Source organism: Gopherus flavomarginatus, chromosome 6, assembly GCF_025201925.1.
Source record: "Gopherus flavomarginatus isolate rGopFla2 chromosome 6, rGopFla2.mat.asm, whole genome shotgun sequence".
In the NCBI taxonomy this organism is placed as follows: Eukaryota; Metazoa; Chordata; order Testudines; family Testudinidae; genus Gopherus; species Gopherus flavomarginatus.
In genome coordinates, this window is record NC_066622.1 from 113,397,781 (window position 1) to 113,417,596 (window position 19,816).

The 19,816-nt window shown below is 44.5% G+C and overlaps 1 protein-coding gene across 1 annotated transcript in view; it reads left to right on the forward strand.

The window, feature by feature from the left end:
* The first annotated feature begins 18,849 nt into the window (after positions 1–18,849).
* Positions 18,850–19,816, forward strand: part of TCERG1L (transcription elongation regulator 1 like) — a 220,228-nt gene continuing 219,261 nt past the window's right edge. Inside the window, exon 1 of the mRNA XM_050959457.1 lies at positions 18,850–19,212. Within this exon, the coding sequence (XP_050815414.1) occupies positions 18,913–19,212 (300 nt within the window). The 5' untranslated portion in view covers positions 18,850–18,912. The remainder of the gene's footprint in view (positions 19,213–19,816) is intronic.

A 19,816-nucleotide genomic window follows, 5' to 3' on the forward strand; every position in this document is an offset into this window, starting at 1 on the left:
TTGGAGACAAATCTGAGGAATTGTCACAGACTGAAGTGTCACTAGAGGAGGTTTTGGAATTAATTGATAAACTTAACAGTAACAAGTCACCGGGACCAGATGGCATTCACCCAAGAGTTCTGAAAGAACTCAAATGTGAAATTGCGGTACTATTAACTATGGTTTGTAATCTGTCCTTTAAATCAGCTTCTGTACCCAATAACTGGAAGATAGCTAATGTAACACCAATATTTTAAAAGGGCTGTAGAGGTGACCCTGGCAATTACAGACCAGTAAGTCTAAGCATAACATCATACCAGACAAATTAGTTGAAACAGTAGTAAAGAATAAAATGTCAGACACACAGAAGAACATAAATTGTTGGGCAAAAGTAAACATGGTTTTGGTAAAGGGAAATCCTGTCTTACTAATCTATTAGAATTCTTTGAAGGGGTCAACAAACATGTGGACAAGAGGGATCCAGTGGGCATAGTGTACTTAGATTTCCAGAAAGCCTTTGACAAGATCCCTCACCAAAGGCTCTTACATAAATTAAGTTGTCATGGGATAAGAGGGAAGATTCTCTCATGGATTGAGAACTGGTTAAAAGACAGGGAACAAAGGGTAGAGATACATGGTAAATTTTTGGAATGGAAAGGTTTAACTAGTGGTATTCCCCAAGGGTCATTCCTAGGACCAGTCCTATTCAACTTATTCATAAATAATCTGGAGAAAGAGGTAAAGAGGGAGGTGGCAAAGTTTGCAGATGATACTAAACTGGTCAAGATAGTTAAGACCAAAGCAGATTGTGAAGAACTTCAAAAAGATCTCACAAAATTAAGTGATTGAGCAACAAAATGGCAAATGAAATTTAATGTGGATAAATGTAAAGTAATGCACATTGGAAAAAATAACCCCAACTGTACATACAATATGATGGGGGCTAATTTAGCTACAACTAATGAGGAAAGAGATCTTGGAGTCATCAAGGATAGTTCTCTGAAGATGTTCACACAGTGTGCAGCGGAAGTCAAAAAAGCAAACAGGACGTTAGGAATCATTAAAAAAGGGATAGAGAATAAGACAGAGAATATCTTATTGCCCTTATATAAATCCGTGGTACGCCCATATCTTGAATACTGCATACAGATGTGACCTCCTCATCTCAAAAAAGATATACTGGCAATAGAAAAGGTTCAGAGAAGGGCAACTAAAATGACACGGAGTCCCCGGGCGATGCTCTGGAATGCTCCCCACCAAGTCAGTCAGGACTTTGGGGAGCCTCCTCTCCCTCGGAGCAGACTGTCTTCAGGGCAAGAAGCTCACATGGCCTCACCTCCTGGGTCTCTCCTAGGAGCATTCAGTATATGCCCCTCCATGCGCTTCCCACAGTGAGTCCACCCAGGCTGGGTCCTGGGGAAGCCACCAGGTCCTGCACCCCCACTTCGCAGTCAGACGTGACTCTTAGCCAGCCAGTAAAGCAGAGGTTCATGTAGATGACAGGAACACAGTCCAAAACAGGTCTTGCCGGTACAGACAACAGGAACACCTTTAGTTAGGTCCATCTGGGGCCCCCGGGAGGCCATAGCCCTGTTGGGAGGCCCGAGCCCCATTGGGGCTCCCCTCCATTTCCCAGCCAGCTTCCAAAACTGCTAAACCCCCTCCAGTCACTCCTTCCTCAGCTTCATCTCTTTCCCGGGCTAGGAGGTCACCTGACCTCTTTGTTCTCCCACACCTTTAGCATCCCCTTGCAGGGAGGAAGGGTCCAGGTCATTAGTTGCCAGGCAACAGAGGGTCGGCCATAACTGAGGCACCCTCACAGTCTTCAGAGTAAGGGGTTTGGAATGGGTCCCATATGAGGAGAGATTAAAGAGGCTAGGACTTTTCAGCTTGGAAAAGAGGCGACTAGTGGGGATATGATAGAGGTATATAAAATCATGAGTGGTGTGGAGAAAGTGAATAAGAAAAAGTTATTTACTTGTTCCCATAATATAAGAACTAGGGACCACTAAATGAAATTAATGGGCAGCAGGTTTAAAACAAATAAAAGGAAGTTCTTCACACAATGCACAGTCAACCTGTGGAACTCCTTGCCTGAGAAGGTTGTGAAGGCTAGGACTGTAATTGGGTTTAAAAGAGAACTAGATAAATTCATGGAGGTTAAGTCCATTAATAGCTATTTGCCAGGATGGGTAAGGAATGGTGTCCCTAGCCTCTGTTTGTCAGAGGGCGGAGATGGATGGCAGGAGAGAGATCACTTGATCACTACCTGTTAGGTTCACTTCCTCTGGGACACCTGGCATTGGTCACTGTTGGTAGACAGGATACTGGGCTGGATAGACCTTATGATATCTATAAATATCCTTTTAGAAAAAGGACATAGTCATTTAAGAGTTTAAGTTGAACAAGACTAGGCTTGTGCAAAGTACTCATAAAAAATTAAAAAGCCACAGAACCTGAAGTTTACTCATTTTATTTTAATTTTATAAGATTGTTCCAATTTATTTAAAAAGAGAGTGAAATATTGTGAGATATTTTTTCTTTGAAAAATGATCCTTTCCTAGTGGAAAACAGTTCCATTGTCAAGCAAAAGCCTCAGCATTTGTTCCAATGAAGATCAATGTTTTTCATTAAATTTGCCAATGTTTATAATTTCATGTTTTTATGTTAAATTACTATTTTTGGACATTTTGAATAAAGTAAAATTTATGGGTTATGATCCTTAACAATAATTGCAATGTTTTTCCAAGGTTTAGAAAAGATTTTTTTCATAGCTTTTAGAGGGAGTTAAACATTTCACATTTACAGATACAGTAACTCCCCCACTCAACGTCTTCTCCCTTAAAGTTGTTTCAATCATATGACCCTGCTCAGTTACAGAACATGCTCCATTTAAAGTTGTGTAATGCTTCACTATAATGTTGTTTGGCTGCCTGCTTTGTCCACTGCTGGCAGCCCCGCTATCAGCTCCCCTATGCACTCCCTCCCCAACAGCGCCTCCCACCCTCCAGCAGACCCCATGGATCAGCACCTTCCCCCTCCTCCCAACCGCTGCAATCAGCTGGCTTGTGGCATTCAGGAGCAGGGGCGGCTCCAGGCACCAGCACGCCAAGTGCGTGCCTGGGGCGGCAAGCCAGGGGGAGTGATCTGCCGGTTGCCGCAAGGGCGGCAGGCAGGTTGCCTTCAGTGGCATGCCTGCAGAGGATCTGCTGGTCCCTCGGCTTCGGCGGACCTCCCGCAGGCATGCTGCCGAATCTGTGGGACCGGGGACCTCCCGCAGGCATGCTGCCGAGGGCAGCCTGCCTGTCGTGCTTGAAACGGCAAAATACCTGGAGCCGCCCCTGTTCAGGAGGGAAGGGGAGGAGCAAGGACTCTGCGCACAGGATCCCACTCCTTCCCAAATGCCGCAAACCAGCTGATTGCTGTGGGCAGGAGGCAGGGGAGGAAGGAGGGAGGAGCGAGGAAGCAGTGTGCAGAGTAAAGGGGGAGGAGGGGGGAAAGAAGAGGTGGGTTAAGGGTGGGGGCTTGGGGAAAAGGGTGGCATGGGTGGGCTGAGGGTTGAGCCCCCTCCCCCCGGCCCCTGGTGCTTGCCAAAGTAGGGGAAGCTGCTGCTGCTGCTGCTGCGCAACGTGCTTCTCCTAGCCTACCATACCTTCAACCACCTCACCTGCCTCATTGTCTCCAATGCCAGTGGGCTGTGCTTGTGTAGGGTAAGGTGGGGACGCTTCCCTACTATAGTACTGTACAGTATAGCAAAAAAAAAAAATTCCCTGGAACCTAACTCCCCATTTACATTCATTCTTATAGGGAAATTGGATTTGCTTAACATCATTTCACTTAGTCACATTTTTTAGGAACATAACTACAACGTTAAGTGAGGAGTTACTGTAATATGTTATATTTGATTTTATATACTGACACATTGGAGCTTGAAGAGACATATCTTGGCCCTGATTATATTATGGGATATAAAGGTGTGTAGGGGAATCCCTAATGGGTGTAGCCATCCATATCTACTTACATCAGCATAGGGCAAAATAGGGTGTGGCCAAAATATTTTGAATGCTGGTAGTATCCAAGTGTCATAACAGCTCCCATGGGACTGTTACAAGCAGGAATGAATTGGAGTAGTCTCAAATCTGTTCCAAATTATGTCCCCAGGATCAGGGCAGCTCAAAGGTGGCTTTAAGCCAACTTTGCCCCCATCCCTCTGATACTGTGCTGAGTATAGCTCAGATGAAGGATGGAGCTGGAGAATGAGAGGGTGAGGGAGTCAGTTGAGTTTTGTTTCATTTAACTTGACAATTTAAAAAAAAATCTATCCTAAGAGGACAGTAAAGTATACTGCTGAACTACCTTCCCCCTGCTAATTTTGAAAGGGAAAATAAGACTTTTAGTCCTATCACCTTTGAGTCCTATTAACTCCCCCCGCCCCTCCCCCAGTTAACACTGGAAACTGCTATCCTATATATGCATATGTAAAATATTCTGTTAATACATATGTATACTTTTATTTAATAATATAATATTTTCTCTCTTCTTCTGTGCCCCTTGCCATTTCTTTCCTCAGCTACCTTAATTTGAATAACTCAATTGAAAAGGACTTCTTACATGCAGAACAGCATGGTGCCCTATTCTAGATTGCATATTTAATCAAAAAAAGCATTCCTGACACAGTTAATGCATATTCGACTTCTCATTCCACTATGAATGATTAGTTTATATATAGATTGTAATAAGCAGGCTTGGTAGTCACCTTAACAGATATGCTTAGTAGCTCTTTGCCTCCCATCTTCTCCTGCATTCTATTTATCCTCCCCACCCCCAAAAAAGAAATTCAGTAATAGTCACTGACTCCTCATGAAAAAATAAAATGCATATTGCATGCTGAACTGTGTGTGTGTGTCAGATTTACATTTACACTTGACACAACTATAGTCACTCCAACGTGTAACTACATTCCATTTCTGGTAAGATTCTCAGCTTCCCTCTCCATTCTCTTTAATGGAATATGTGGCTAGTTTCCGAGATCAGCATATCTTCTGCAATGTAAAGATTTTGGCCAGACAAGTCTGGCTGTAGCTCCTTGACATCGTCAGGAATCAGGGCCTGCAGCAGAGCCAGTCTCTGGGCAGCAAGCCTGTGGTAGGCAGTAGGCTGCCTGATTGGCTACTCTGCTTGATAGATTGCAAGAGTCAGCAGAGCAGTTAGTATGTCCAGCAGCAGCAGCAGCAGTTCAGTGGCCACTCAAAGCATTTGCCCACAGCTACAGTAGCTTCTGCCCCTGCCTTTTTCCAGCCTTACACTCAATCCTGCTTCTGCCTTCATCCCAAACTTGCTCCTGCCTGGCCTCACTCCAGAAACCCTACTTCTGACCCTCAGCTCTGACTTCTGACTTTGGCTTGGCCACTGGGCTTTGGCATCTGGCCTCTGTCTTCAGCTCTGACCCTGGGCTCTGATTCCTGGCTACTGACTCTGGCTTTAACCACTGGCCCTAAGTCCTGCTCTAACCACTGGGTACAACCACCTACATCTCAGTCACTGACAGATATTTTCTCCCACTGTCTCTGGGCACCAACTTCTCCAGTTCTTTGCTGCCCCTTTCCCTTTATTGATATTCTGGTACACTAAAAGGTGGTTCATAGAAAATATGCAGTTCCATACTGTGAAGGATTTAGTTCAGTGTGTTTGGTCCTGTTGTGGGAACAGAACCCACTAGCCATTTTTGTATATGGTCTGAGGTAACATCCATTGGAGTAATTCTATTACTTTTAACAGGAATTGGGCTAGGCTTACAAAGCATGATCCAATGCCATTAAAATCAGTGGAAAGTCTCTAAATGATTCCAATGAATATTGGATCAAGCCCACTGTGAAAAAACATGAGTCTTAACAACTGGAAATTGAGTTTAGCATTTTACCTCTTAGTTTTTTTTCAAGGTTTGTTTAGCAGAGTTTTGACTTGTTGCATTCTACGAGACACTTGCAGTCTGTTTGTTTCCCATGCTTTGACATTGCTCAGTCAAAGGAATAATATTAGCACGTGCAGTTGCTAAATAATATATGAACATAACATTTCTGATGTTTCTAGGTCTAGTCCCTCTATTTGATTATAAATCAAACACTATTTGATGTCCACCATTTCCAAAAAAAGAGATTTGTCAAATCTCTATTTTGTATGTATATAGGAATAAAAATAGCATTTGTTGTTATGCTAGCTAGAATAAAAAGTATAAAGGCAATGACAATCTTCATAGTCCTTTATGGTGTAGTATTGCACAATTAGGTGCAGTGTGGGTTTATTTGATACATTTCTGAGGTATCTGATATTTACTACTGCTGGAAATAAATGATTGTATTACAGCAGATAGACTCAGACCCTGTCTATGCAATAAACTTTGGTTGACACAAGTTACATCAGCATATAGCTGCCACAGTTAGTATATCATTCGTGTGTGCGTACTTTGCTGCTTGTATCACCACTTGGCGTACTCACCAGGAATGCTTCTGGCAATGCACAGTATGGGTAAGTATCCCAGCATGCCACATGCAGCCATCTAGCATAACGCCTGCTGGGAAGTTTTCACAATGTGTTGTGGGGTAGAAATGAGTCACTCAGGGAACTCTGGGAGCTAGGAGTCAAGTTCCCATCATGAAACTTTCTTCATCCCACAATGTCATCCCTATCCTTTTAATTTTTACACGTGTTTTTAAGATCACACAAACCTGTGCAGCTTTGTTCGTGTCACCATCTCTGACAGAAACATGGAACCCATACAGCTCTGTACTATTCTCAGGCACATTGCAAGTACAGGACACACACTTATCTGGCATCATCAGAGCCACACGAAGAACTGCAACAGTGGGAGACATAATGATTTCTTTGAGGATAGATTGCTGAAGGATATAGTGAAAAACAATTAAAGGTTGTTGGTGGCATTCACACAGCAGCTTCAGACAATGAAGCACCATTTTGAGGCCTGAGAAACAAGCACTGACTTCTGGAATACATCGTAATGTAGGATTGGAATGATGCGCAGTGGCTGAAGAACTTTAGGATGAGAATGGACACATTCCTGGATCTGTGTTCTGAATTTGCTTTCATAGCATGGACACCAGAATGAGAGCTGTGCTTACAATTGAGAAATGAGTGGTGATCACATTCTGGAAACTTGCAATGCCAGATTATCATCAGTCAGTGGGAAATCATTTTGGAGTTGGAAAAGAGTGAGGGCCATTGTCATGCAAATGTGTAGGGCCATAAATCATGTCTTGGTATGCATGACTGTGACTCTTGGCAACATAGAGGACATAATGGATGGATTTGAAGCAATGTGGCTGCTGAAATGCAGCGGGGTGATAGATGGCACACATTCCCAATATTGGCACCAGCCCACCTTGCCAAAGAGTACATCTTTTCCATGGTTATGCAAACCAAGATGGATCATCAGGGATGCTTCACTGATATCTGCTTTGGCTGGTCAGGGAAGATGCATGATACTTGCCTCTTTGAGAACGCTGGATTGTTAAGAAAGCTTCAGGCAGGAACATTCTTTCCCAACCAGCAGATTATCATTGATGATGTTTGAAATGCCAGTAGAACTTTGGGGGACCCAGCCTACTCTTTGATCACTTGGCTCATGAAGTCATATAATGGCCACCTTGACAGCGCCAAGGAAAGATTCAACTACTGACTCAGCAGATACAGAATGACAATTGAATGTGCTTTTGATAGATATTTACTTTCAAGATTGGACCTCTGTAAGAAAAATATTCTTATGGTTAGTTGTGTGATGTGTAATATAAGTGAGGCAAAGGGGAACAAGTTACCACTAGGGTGGAGGGCAGACGAGGAACAGCTTTCTGCTGAGTTTGAACAGCCAGACGCAGAGGCATTATAAGAGCACAACGTGGAGCTATGCATGAGGCTTTGAAAGAACACTTTAACAGTCAGCCATGTTAATGCACTGTGCTTGACTGCACTCTGGCCCCGAAGGTTTGTGGGCTGTTAGGAATTGTGTAGTGCTTGGTGTATATTTATACCTATAACGCTATGTCTTATAATGAGCCTTTGTATTATTGTGTTTTACTGCATATATATAGCTAGTGCACTGTCTTCTACTGAAGCTATGGGTTATGTGGTGCTTGCTGTATATTTACACATATAACTAGGTATTTTCTTGAATCTATGAGTTCTGTGGTGCTGTACATGTACAAGTACAGGGTACTTTAAGTAGTGCTATATGTTCCATAGTGTATATGGTGAACTAATGCAGCTTAAGTTTATTTTTAAAAGAAAATAGATATTTAGTGACTGACAAAAGCAGTGGGGAAAAATAACGTGCAAATAAAAATAGACAGTACAGTACAAACTTCAACCACAAATAAATTGAATGGAACTTTAAATTTAGAATGGCAACAAACAGCTCTGTCCATTTCAGTGCAGAAATGCAGTGCATTTTGGTTATACATACCCCAGCCATGCCCCTCATAGATCAGTTCATGTGAAGCTGTGGTTGTCCTTACTGCCCCCACCCCCCACCCCCAGTGTTGGGTAGTAGGGGGGGTAGGGATCAACCCATAGTGCCAAATAAACTGTTGAAGAGTGTAGGGAGCTGCCACCATGGAGATTTCCAGGGACTGCAAATGGTGGCAAGTCCTTGATTGTTGGACCTGTAGAGCAACTGGAGTTTGTATCATTTGTGTTTGCTGCTTGAGAAGCCCCATTACATCCTGGAGCATCTCTGTCTCCCTCTCCTTTTCTTGATGGGGTTCTTGGGTCTTTCTCCATTTTCTCCTGTCCAGTCGATACCTCTTCATGCCCCTCCAGTGTTGGCCTGCCACATCCTTGGTTTGTGATCCAGTGCAGCACTGGCTTGCAGAACCTTGCTGAACATATATGCTGAATATATCCATGAAGGAAGGTTTCACTGAGATCTGTAAGGGGGATACAAGGGATATCCCTCTGTACATATATAAGCTGCCTCCACCACCTCCATTTAATCCTACAGGGAATGAAAACCAGATAATAGCTCTATCTCTGTTTGTTGTACCACTACCTCTTCTCATACAGGTAAAACAATGAAAATTAATAGATATGTCTTTGGTAACTTGGGATGAGCCAGGCACCATCTTTACGTTTAAACATTGTAAGGCAAAATGCATGCACATGCTTCCCTGAGGTTTCTTCCCTTGGAACGGGCTTGTCTATGCTTAGCTATACTGCAAAGTCTCAAACAGACTCTGGCTCGAGGCATATCCAGAACCCCCACCATGTGTCTCTGCTCCCACTCCTGATCCTTGGAGTTCTCAGCAGGGATCTATGTCTCAGGCTCCATTGAGTTATCCAGGGTGGTCTGCACAGTGCTAGTGGGGCCTCCACCAGGTATGACGTGCAACTCGTCATAGTCTGAAGCTCAGCACCAGATTGACTGTTGGCCTTCCTGGCTTTGTGATATGCCTTGCTGCAATTCCTTCACATTTACACAGCATTGTACCTTTTCATCTGCCTCCCCTGTGCAATCCTCTCATAGATGGCCATAATTCTATGACTGCTCCATAGCTGTGCCTCCACAATCTCTTCTTCTCACAGGCCCAGAAGATCCAATACCTCCTGTCTACTCCAGGCTGGAGTGTGCTGGAATGTGTAACCAGCATGGTCTGTTGGGCAGCTGCACACAAGGGTGAGCTGCTCTTCGTGCTGCTCACCAAGTTGGCAAGTCAGGGAAAGGCATTTAAAAATACACAGAGTATTTTAATAGAGGTGGATTTCCAGTTTCCATGACTTCTGTGCAATGGAGTTCACAATTGTGACCAGAGTGATCTGTATCAGGTGTTATGGGATAGCTGCTGGAGGACTGTTAGGGTCAACATAGATCACGTAGTGTTTATATTCATACTGCATTGACCATGGTATATTAGCCATTGCTCAACACCAGTTGAAGTGGTCGTTTTCCTGCATCACCATTACAGGGTGCTTTTGTCAATGGGATACAAATTAGAGTGTAAATAGATGCAAAAATATGTTAACACAAGGCAATTTACACTGACCTAACTTTGTAGCATAGACCAGGCCTAGCAGACTTTTCACTTGTGTCAATTAATATGTTGTTGTTAGAAAGCGCAAAAGAATATTAAGTCAGTCGAGTTGTTTATTTGGCTTAACATTCTGACACCTCTTTTGGGGAAAGAAATAACACCTCATACAATGAGGTTCATTATTCCTACACTGCTGTGGAAGGGGGAAGAGAGTGATTCTGCATAGAAAGAGGAAAGCCTGCTCACACTTGCACTCCCTTCCATTTATACATAATGTTATGTATGAAAAACATCATATGAGAACCTCATTCCCACTACAACCCCATTTATGCTGATCTAGCCTTTTTTGAACAGTGCAAAGGGGCAGGCACTGTAGAGGACATATGTAAGGCTGCCTCCCATGGACCCTTTCACTAGTTCTATCATGGAAACCAACTGGGGGAAGAAGATGTGTATTGGGAGCGTGGCTGCAGCACACAACATTGTGTAACCTACACAGGCCTCAGGCCTCCTTACTAACCTTCCATCTTAATAACAGCCCAATTAACAGCATTGTTGTGAATTTCCTCTAGCATGAAGTACTGGACAGAGATCCTTTTTGAAGATAGTTAATGTTAGAATAGTTGAGAAGGATTACTACTGCAATGACCAGTGGGTTACCATTTCCTAAGGAAGGGAACTCATGCATGGGGCATGATGCCAAGATGTGGAAATTATACTTGGATCTTTCTTTTGGTAATGCATGGCACTCCACCACTATGCTGGCTTCATTCAGTTCAGAGTGCAGAGTTTTGTCAGAAGGATGAATTCAGCACAAATATTCTGAATATTATAGAGGAGGGTGTGAGTTTTTCCTGTCACTCCATATTTTGTTGCTGGGATTGCTCCCTAGTAACCTCTCACCATCTAGAAGTTGTTACACACCACTGCCACTCCATGGATTGACCAAGAAAGGCAGAATGAGACTAGTGTAATTAGCATTTTCTAAGGTGATCAAGCTTGCCACTTCTGCAGCTATCTCATCCTCCACCAGCCTGTAGAATGAAAGTACAAAATTTCCATAAAGCTGAATCTCTTGAATATTGGCATGTTATAAAGCTGCCACACAATTAGCTTGGGTAACAACCAAAGATTTCCCCAGGTATAGAGAGGAACGGCACATCATTTCAGTTAGTTAGTTAGAGAGAAGAAAGCCTGAGTGAAAAAGCAACTGATATTTGTGTGTGTGAGGGTAGGCTATAGAATGTGTCTCTTCTACCAAATGATGCAGTATCATAGACTTTATTCTGATCAGCTAAAAGCAGAAGTGGCTTTCTGACCTTCAGTGTAAACAAAGCATTCTTGTTGAAGATCAGCAAAATGTTTGATTGGGTATGCTGATATTTGTAACAAATTAAAAACAAGACACATTTTGGCATTTAACAGTGTATATTGAAGTCTTGCAAGGGTTTTCCTGAGATGATAAACCATAACAACATGTGGGGTGTGGATTTTTTTCAGGAGGAGGAGGAATGAAGACAATTACAAACAATTGCCATGTAGCATGACATACTGTATACTTCTCCTGTCCCCCACACCTTTATGTAACATTAGTTCAATATACTAACTACAACTGTCCCTCTTTTTATGCAAATGAGCCTTAGAATCACATCTTTTTTGATTAAATTTTCCCTCTCCCAAACCAGATAGAAAAGGGAATACATGTACAGAATACAGAAGGTAGTAAGGAGCAACGCAAAATATGTCTGAATACACATTTTCAGCATGATAGCATTAACTATACCTCTCTGTCACATGGTTACTGGCCTCTTTACAAAGGGGCATGGTCCAGTTTACCTGGAGTGATTAAACTGATCAGCTGGGTTTAAGGGAAGGCACCTGGGCCTAGTTAAGTGGGGAGTTTGCTGTAAGTGGGTGCTGGCAGAGGCCTGCAGACACTGCAAGGAGAAAGAAGGCTCCTGCATAGCTATGAGTTAGCAGGAAGAAGACAGCAGCATGGAAGATCTGTGGAGAAGGCTAAGCTCTAGGCTAGTGGAGAACAAGGACACAGATTCTTGCAGAGGAATGGCTGTACATAACTCAGCACTGAAGCAAAAAAACATTTGTTTGAATTCTCAGGGCAAAACACACCTTTGGAGAAGAGGAGCTGTGCTCAGCTTAGGAGTGGGGCAAGTGAAATGAACTCTTAAAAAGAGGACAGACCCTCAGGGAGGAAGGTCCCAGCTGAAAGTGGGATGAACACTTTGTAAGTCTGAGTATTCTTTTGAAAGACTTTGGGGGAAGCCTTAGTAAACTGGACCCCAGAAGGGGGAATGTTTTGAACATCTGGACTCTGTGGACCTTTCAAGGGGCCCAAAGTGAATGGGAAACTAAGGCAGGCCTCAGTAGAGCCATGCTGGCTAGCAGCAAGTATTGCAGAGTAGGTATGCCCTTTGACACTCCTATGAACATTAATGGTACAGTGAAAGAGGTTTTTTTGTTTTTGTTTTTCCAACCAGAACTATAGATTGGATTCCTTGCTGTGTTCATTCTGGCTATCATTTGACCTGGCTAGCTGAGGATTCCTCTTTTGTAAGGATAATCCTTGGCAGGGGCAGAGCTACTATATATCTATACAACTGTTTCCTCCATCACTCCAGGCATAAGGAGCATTCCCAGAAAAAAGCAGGGTTGCTGAGGCATCTTGTACACCAGCAACTGGGTATGGAATAGCCCTTTGGCTCATGGGTTGCTGGTCACCCCATAGATAAACTTCTTGATATATCAAGAATCAGACTGGTGCTTCTATTGCTAGAATCAGGAGAGCACAAAGATGGGAAAATCCTTGCCCCAGTCCCCCAGATTCAGTGAAATATTTTGGCTGCAATGGAATATCTTGCCTTATGACTTTGGTTTATTTGTAGGTATCCTCTGCCCATCTGAATAATCAAATTGTTTTTGATGATTAGTATCTGATTTTGCTATAGATGATCTTGGACTCTCTCATGATTATTTTTAAGAAAAAATGTGGATCTGTGAGATAAAAACCAAATACCCACAATTAGGAGTTGAACAGCATCCTTTTCAAATAGAAAAAATTCTCAGAAGAAACAACCTCTCCCCGAGCATAAGAGACAAATACATTCAAAGAAAACTATGGTTCTTTTCAACTTTTGCTGTTTATGGGAGAGAATAACGTGCTATCCACATCTCTATTTACTTATTTTTTTTATTAAAGATCACTTGAAACCTTGAGGACCTTATGTGATGAACTGGGAATGTTCTTAATGTTTTCTCTGAATACTGTGTTGGTGCCTCAGTGTCCCCTCCGCAGTTCTTAAGCATCTGGCAGAGCAAAGGGCCAGTGCACCTACATGCCCGACCCTCTGTCTCCTAGCAACTGATGGCCTGTGCCCCTTCTCTGCAAAGGTGCCAACTGAAGGTGTTGGAGACAAAGAGATCAGGTGACCTCCTGGCCCAGGAAAGGAACTGAGCAGAGGAGGAGGGGCTGGAGGGGGTTGTTAGTCTGGAGCTGGCTGAGGGAGGACGTGGGGGTCTGGCTCACTGACCTCCAGAATGGACCCGGCCAAGGGGTCCGGTTCGCTGTATCTACAAGCTCTGTTTTAGACCTTGTTCCTGTCATCGAATAAACCTCTGTTTTACTGGCTGGCTGAGAGTCACGTCTGACTGCAAAGTGGGGGTGCAGGACCCTGTGGCTTCCCCAGAACCCCATTGGGGTGGGTTCGCTGTGGGAAGTGCACGGAGGGGCAGAGGATGCTGAATGCTCCAAGGAGAGACCCAGGAGGTGAAGCCATGTGAGCTTCTTGCCCTGAACAAGTCTGCTCCAAGGGAGAGGAGGCTCCCCAAAGTCCTGCCTGGCTTTGTGGGGAGCAGTTCCAGAGCATCGCCTGGGGACTCCGTGACACCTTATAATTATCTTACACTAACCCAAAAGATGCAAACAAAGAGGAAGAGAGAGTGCCTCTTAAAAAAAAAACCAGAATGTGCACAGACACTGTCTATCCCCTGAAAATCACAGCTATTTTATAACATTTACTACTAACCAAGGTCTTCACCTGCTATTTCACTGTAATACTGAACACTTTGCAAGTGAAAGAGACTGAAATGCTGGATTCAGACCTCCTAGGTCTACTGCTTTTTCTGGTTCTGGGCTCAATGTGGGATGTTAATATGAAATGTGGAGTGATATGTGTACAAAAAAATAACGCTGGCACTAAAATATTTAAATATTAAATGTTATTTGTCAGAATTCAGATTATTCAAATCTGTATTTCCCAGTACTCCTCTCTATCAGCATATAATTATAACCAAACATGAAGAAAAATATGGAAAGTGTTTTTCTTGATTCATATTTGCCATTGAAACTTCTTCAGGGTTATTCTCTGGACTCGAAGAGCAAACTTTTTCACAGTCAATAAAATAGAGAAGTTGGGGGAGAAGTAATTATTTTGTTATTATCCCTGACTTCCTTGTATACAGGCTTAACATGTCTCTTGCTAGTTGTTTTAAGATAACAGCACAGATTTATTGAAAAATGACTAAACAGTATTATTACTTTTTGACTTTTTGGGAATTAAGAGACTACAAAAATAAGATTAGTGATAATTTTCTCCTGCTCCGCATTTTGCCGTATGATTGTCAGTGTGAAAAAGAAAATAGGAACAATACTGGGCATTTGGCAGAGAAATGCATGCAGTGACTTCTAAAGTGTGATTTTTTTTTTCAAATTTCCAAGATTTTATGCATTTCTATAAATGCAGGTGCAATTGATTTTAATATATTCTATTTGTTTATTTATTTGGTTAGAGATGTTGGAAGCTGTGTTGACATTAGCCAGTCAGAACACTTGCCTATTTAGTATCCTTCCAGCAGTGGTCGGTGTCTATATTTAAAGGGAGAGAAAATAGCTAGCGTATTACACACTGCTGGGGGGAGAAGGAGGGCAAGGAAGGGAAATACCTTCCTGACCCTTACTATGTGCTTAACTTATGCCTTGCAGGAAAAAAGCAGCCAGTTAACTTAAATGAGTGAGCAGCAAAAAATCTAGTGATTTAAAGTAGATGGAAACAGGAGGGAAGCTTTCACTGCACCCACCAGAGAGGAAGAGGTGCTGTTGAGGAGAGGTGCTTGCCCAAGCCAAGGAGGAGAGAGAGCTAGAGAAAGAATGCTCCTCTCTGCTTTTAGCAGAGGAAGAGGAACTCTGGTTTCCCACTCCAAACATACACACACTTTCACGCTCACTCTTTCTTAACCCTCGATTAAATCATCACACTAAAATTTGTCAGCCCTTCACCACCACCTTTAAATAATCAGATCTTTAAATGTGACCACAGAATATCTGACATTTTCATGTGTTTATCTTGAAAGTTCAATTTTAAAATATGCAACAAATAATTTTGTTAGCAGCATAATGTAGAAGTCATCCTTTATCCTGTGAAAAAACATAGCAGATAAGTCTGAATAACTAGTGGCCAGTGATATTATTTTGTTCTAAGAATAGTGGGAGTACACTTAGGTGTTTTTAACTGATAGTGCCAATAGAGGTCGGCGGTGCACCAAACATGCTGCTGATAGCGCATTTCTTTGACAGTTAAACTCTTGATACATTTATCTATAGTGGGAGCTGCTCACTTGTATGAAGAAGAGGGGTGATATATGTACTAATGATCGGAAAATAGACCCATATAAGAGAACATGGCTGAGAGTTTGGAATGCTTCTGGGTGGTGGTTGTTTTGTTTTATTTTTTTAAACAAAGCTCCTGATATTTATGGGACTATATACATTATTTGGGTGTCGGACTACACTCCCCCTTCTATGTATAGAGAGGACCCTCTGTGTTCAGATCTTCCCTTCTCTCTCTATGGGGTCTAAATTGCCTTTACAGCATCCTTCTCCATCCGTATTGCACTTCTGCCTTCTGAAGGTTGAGGCTAGGGGAGCAAGGGAAGCCGGATGTGCATTATTCTACCATCAGTGGGAAAAAAATTATGAAAACATTAATATTGCATGAGGCTGCATTCACTTTTGTGTAGCGAAGGGGACAGAAGAGAAGGAGTATGGCAGAAAGAGATCTAGGGGTCATAGTGGACCACAAGCTTAATATGAGTCAACAGTGTGATACTGTTGCAAAAAAAGCAAATGTGATTCTGGGATGCATTAACAGGTGTGTTGTAAACAAGACACGAGAAGTCATTCTTCCGCTTTACTCTGCACTGGTTAGGCCCCAACTGGAGTATTGTGTCCAGTTCTGGGCACCGCATTTCAAGAAAGATGTGGAGAAACTGGAGAGGGTCCAGAGAAGAGCAACGAGAATGATTAAAGGTCTTGAGAACATGACCTATGAAGGAAGGCTGAAGGAATTGGGTTTGTTTAGTTTGGAAAAGAGAAGACTGAGAGGGGACATGATAGCAGTTTTCAGGTATCTAAAAGGGTGTCATCAGGAGGAGGGAGAAAACTTGTTTACCTTAGCCTCCAATGATAGAACAAGAAGCAATGGGCTTAAACTGCAGCAAGGGAGATTTAGGTTGGACATTAGGAAAAAGTTCCTAACTGTCAGGGTAGTTAAACACTGGAATAGATTGCCTAGGGAAGTTGTGGAATCTCCATCTCTGGAGATATTTAAGAGTAGGTTAGATAAATGTGTATTAGGGATGGTCTAGACAGTATTTGGTCCTGCCATGAGGGCAGGGGACTGGACTCGATGACCTCTCGAGGTCCCTTCCAGTCCTAGAGTCTATGAGTCTATAAGAGGTAGGGATAAGGTGGAAAGCAGGGGTCCTCTGGAGCTGCCATGACTCTGGGCCTTTGTGTAGATAGTCCTGTGCCTTTGACAAATTCCCTGATGTATGTGGGTTCTGGGGACTAAATATCTTCTGCAAGGAAGATAATGGAGTGGGGAGCAGGGAGACTCAGACTCATGGAGTGGAAGATCTCAAGGAGTCTTCACCAGCCCTAAGCTCTCTCCTTCATGTTTTTGACAGAAAGGAGAAATTTCCCATTGTTCATTTTATTACATAGAAGAGGTGTGCCTCTCTAGGATACTGAAGACATGTCCTCACACAGGCGCCTTCTCTACAGTGCTATCTAAAGTACTTCAGCCCAAACTTGGACACATTCTAGGGGGCAGGTTATCTTGCTTTCTGTTGTAATGTTTCCTGAATGTCTTCAAAGCTACTGTACATTCATAGTGAAAACTTAGTTCTTGGCCTGTTTGCTGTGTCTTTTTTGTTTGATTTGTATTATGGTTGTTTATTGTCCCATCGTTCTTGGTGCTATACACACAAAGTAAGAGACAGTCCCTTTCTCAAAAAGTATGTAGTCTAAATAAACAGACAGAGAACAGAAGGGAAAATGGGTAAAGAGGTGAAGTGTCTGTGGCAGATCAGTGGCAGAGCCGCTACTAAAACCTAGGAATCCTGAATCCCCATCCAATGTCCTAACCACTCTGTGCACTGCCTCCATCTGTAACTGTGGATAAGAGTTTTTAAGAGCCAGCGTTTGCTGGTAAAAATATTCAGTGACTTGTAGCAGTGTCCAGTCCCCCAGGAACTTAGCACTTGCATAGAAAATTATAAACAGAGGTGTTAAGTGAGAAAATCCCTGCATCAAACTCAGACTGCCTATAACTAGAGCTAGATGGAAATTTTCCAGTGTAAAGTTTTGTTTTGTCTGTTTTGTTTTCCCCTAGGAAAGTGCTGTTTCATCAAACGTTCTTGGAAATTTGGCAATTTTTTTGTTTAATTTAATTTTGATTTGTTTTTGATAAGGGCAAAATGTTCCATTTCAGGATGGCATTTTTCAAGTTCTAAAATGACTTTAGCCAAATCTTCCTAAACCTTACCTAATATAATGGTTTGAAGACAAAATCAGAACAAAACATTTCAATTTTGGTGAGACCAAACACTGCTGTTGACCCCCAATAATTTTTCTTATGCCCCTTTCCGCGGAAATCTTGAACTTATGTTGATGTTTTAAGTTTTGTTGTTTTTCTTTCTCTGGAATGAAGTGAAAACACATTTTGAAACGTGGCTATTTCTGTGAAAGGGAAATTCTGACTTTCCACCAGCTTTACCAGTCACCCTTTTCCTGGGGGGATGATCATCCAGGGAGCTCCTGGTGGGCACGGTGGAAAGCCCCCTTGCTCAGTGCCTGAGAGCGGTGTCTTGGAGCCAGCTTCTGGGAGCAGGGACCTCGCTCTGCTCGCATCTTCTTCTCTGGGGAGCTGACGGGGGGAAGGACTGAGCGCTCAGCGGTCTCCCCTAGGGGCACTCTCAGCTGGGTTAGCTGGGTGTGGGTGTGCGGGGGGCTTCTGTTATAGCTGGGAGCCGGGCCTCCCCCCAACCCCCTCGCCCCCTGCTGCTGCCTCCCAAGCCCGAGGAGCGGGCTCTCCCTCCGCCCCTCTTAGGCAGGGGCCCTCTCCCCTCCCGCTCCTGGCCTGTTAGCCCAGCTCCCCTCCCCGCCTTTACACATCTCCCTCTTTCCTCCCCCGCCCACAGACTGAGCGGCGGCCCCGCTGCCCGGGGCCGTCCTTCCCTCTGCTCACAGAGGGGGAAGGAGCTGGTGGCGACGTTGCCTGAGACCTGCCACCAGCTGGTGTCCCCAGCCCCCCCACCGCCCCAGTAGGTGTCTCCTGCCGGGCTATGCATCAGCAGAAGGGGAGGGAGGTCTGGGCAGAGGGCGGAGCCTGCCGGCAGCAGCCCCGCTGAATGGAGCGGAGTTTCGCTCGGCTCTGGTGCTGCCGCCGCCGCCGCTGCTCCAGCCGCCAGAGCCAGCGGGGTCACGGATGGGCATCGCCCCCTCGGCGGAGCTGTCCCGGTGCCGGCCCCGCTGCTGCCTGCCCCTGCGCGTCCCGGCGGCGAGCCCCGCGAGCGGAGGGACTGCACCGTGCCATGTAGAATGCTCCCGGCTCCGAGAGCCAAGCGGCAGCAGCCTCTCCTCTGGCAGATGAATGCGGAGCCTCCACCGCCTCCCTGGATTTGGATGGTCCCGAGTGCGGCTGGGCTCTTCAGGATAGGGGGGGCCGGGGTGGTGCCCCCTCCGCTTCTGCTCTCCTCGCCACATCCTCCCCACCCTGCTCCTCTGCTCCAAGGGCTTCCCGGCTGGCAAGTCCCCTGCGAGCCTTTCCTGCCTCTCTCAGTGCCCTCTGCGCCAGATCAGCGCCCTGCCGTGCACCAGTATCCCTTCCTGAATGGGCAGGTAATGAACGCGGTTCCCTTCGCCTCCCTTCCTCCTCCCCAGTCTCTCCCTCTCTCTTTCCCGATCCGGGTGTTTGACCCCCGAAATGCTGCTACAATAGCACAAGCCGATTTCATCCATGCAAGTTCGTGCGTGTCATTTTCGGGGCCAGTAAAAGCCACGCTGGCGAGGCGCAGGTTGGGGGTGCAGGGGGGGGGGATCCGGTGGTGACTGCCCGTGCAGAAAGCCGAGGGCAGAACTTTTGCCTGCTGTCCAGCGCGCGGTGGTGCTGAAGTTACCCCGCACAGCCCCGTTTGTGGCAGACCCACACAGTTTCTGCACATCTGTTAGTAACTGCACCGGCTGTGTCAGACTTCAAAGGCAGGGGGAGACCGCATAAACTATTAATCGGAGTTTATTTCGGATTCCGGGCGTGAGTCTTCGTTCTTAAGCCACATACCCTGTGTTTGTAAGGTATAGAACCGTATAGAACCCTGTCGTCAGACTCGAATGTGCTAAGCGTTAATGTCCTGTAAGAGTCTGGGCCATACAGTTGGTCAGTGGCATAACACAGCATATGAGAGTTCGACTGGAAAAAGCGGAGGATTGAGAGAGCAGAGACTGC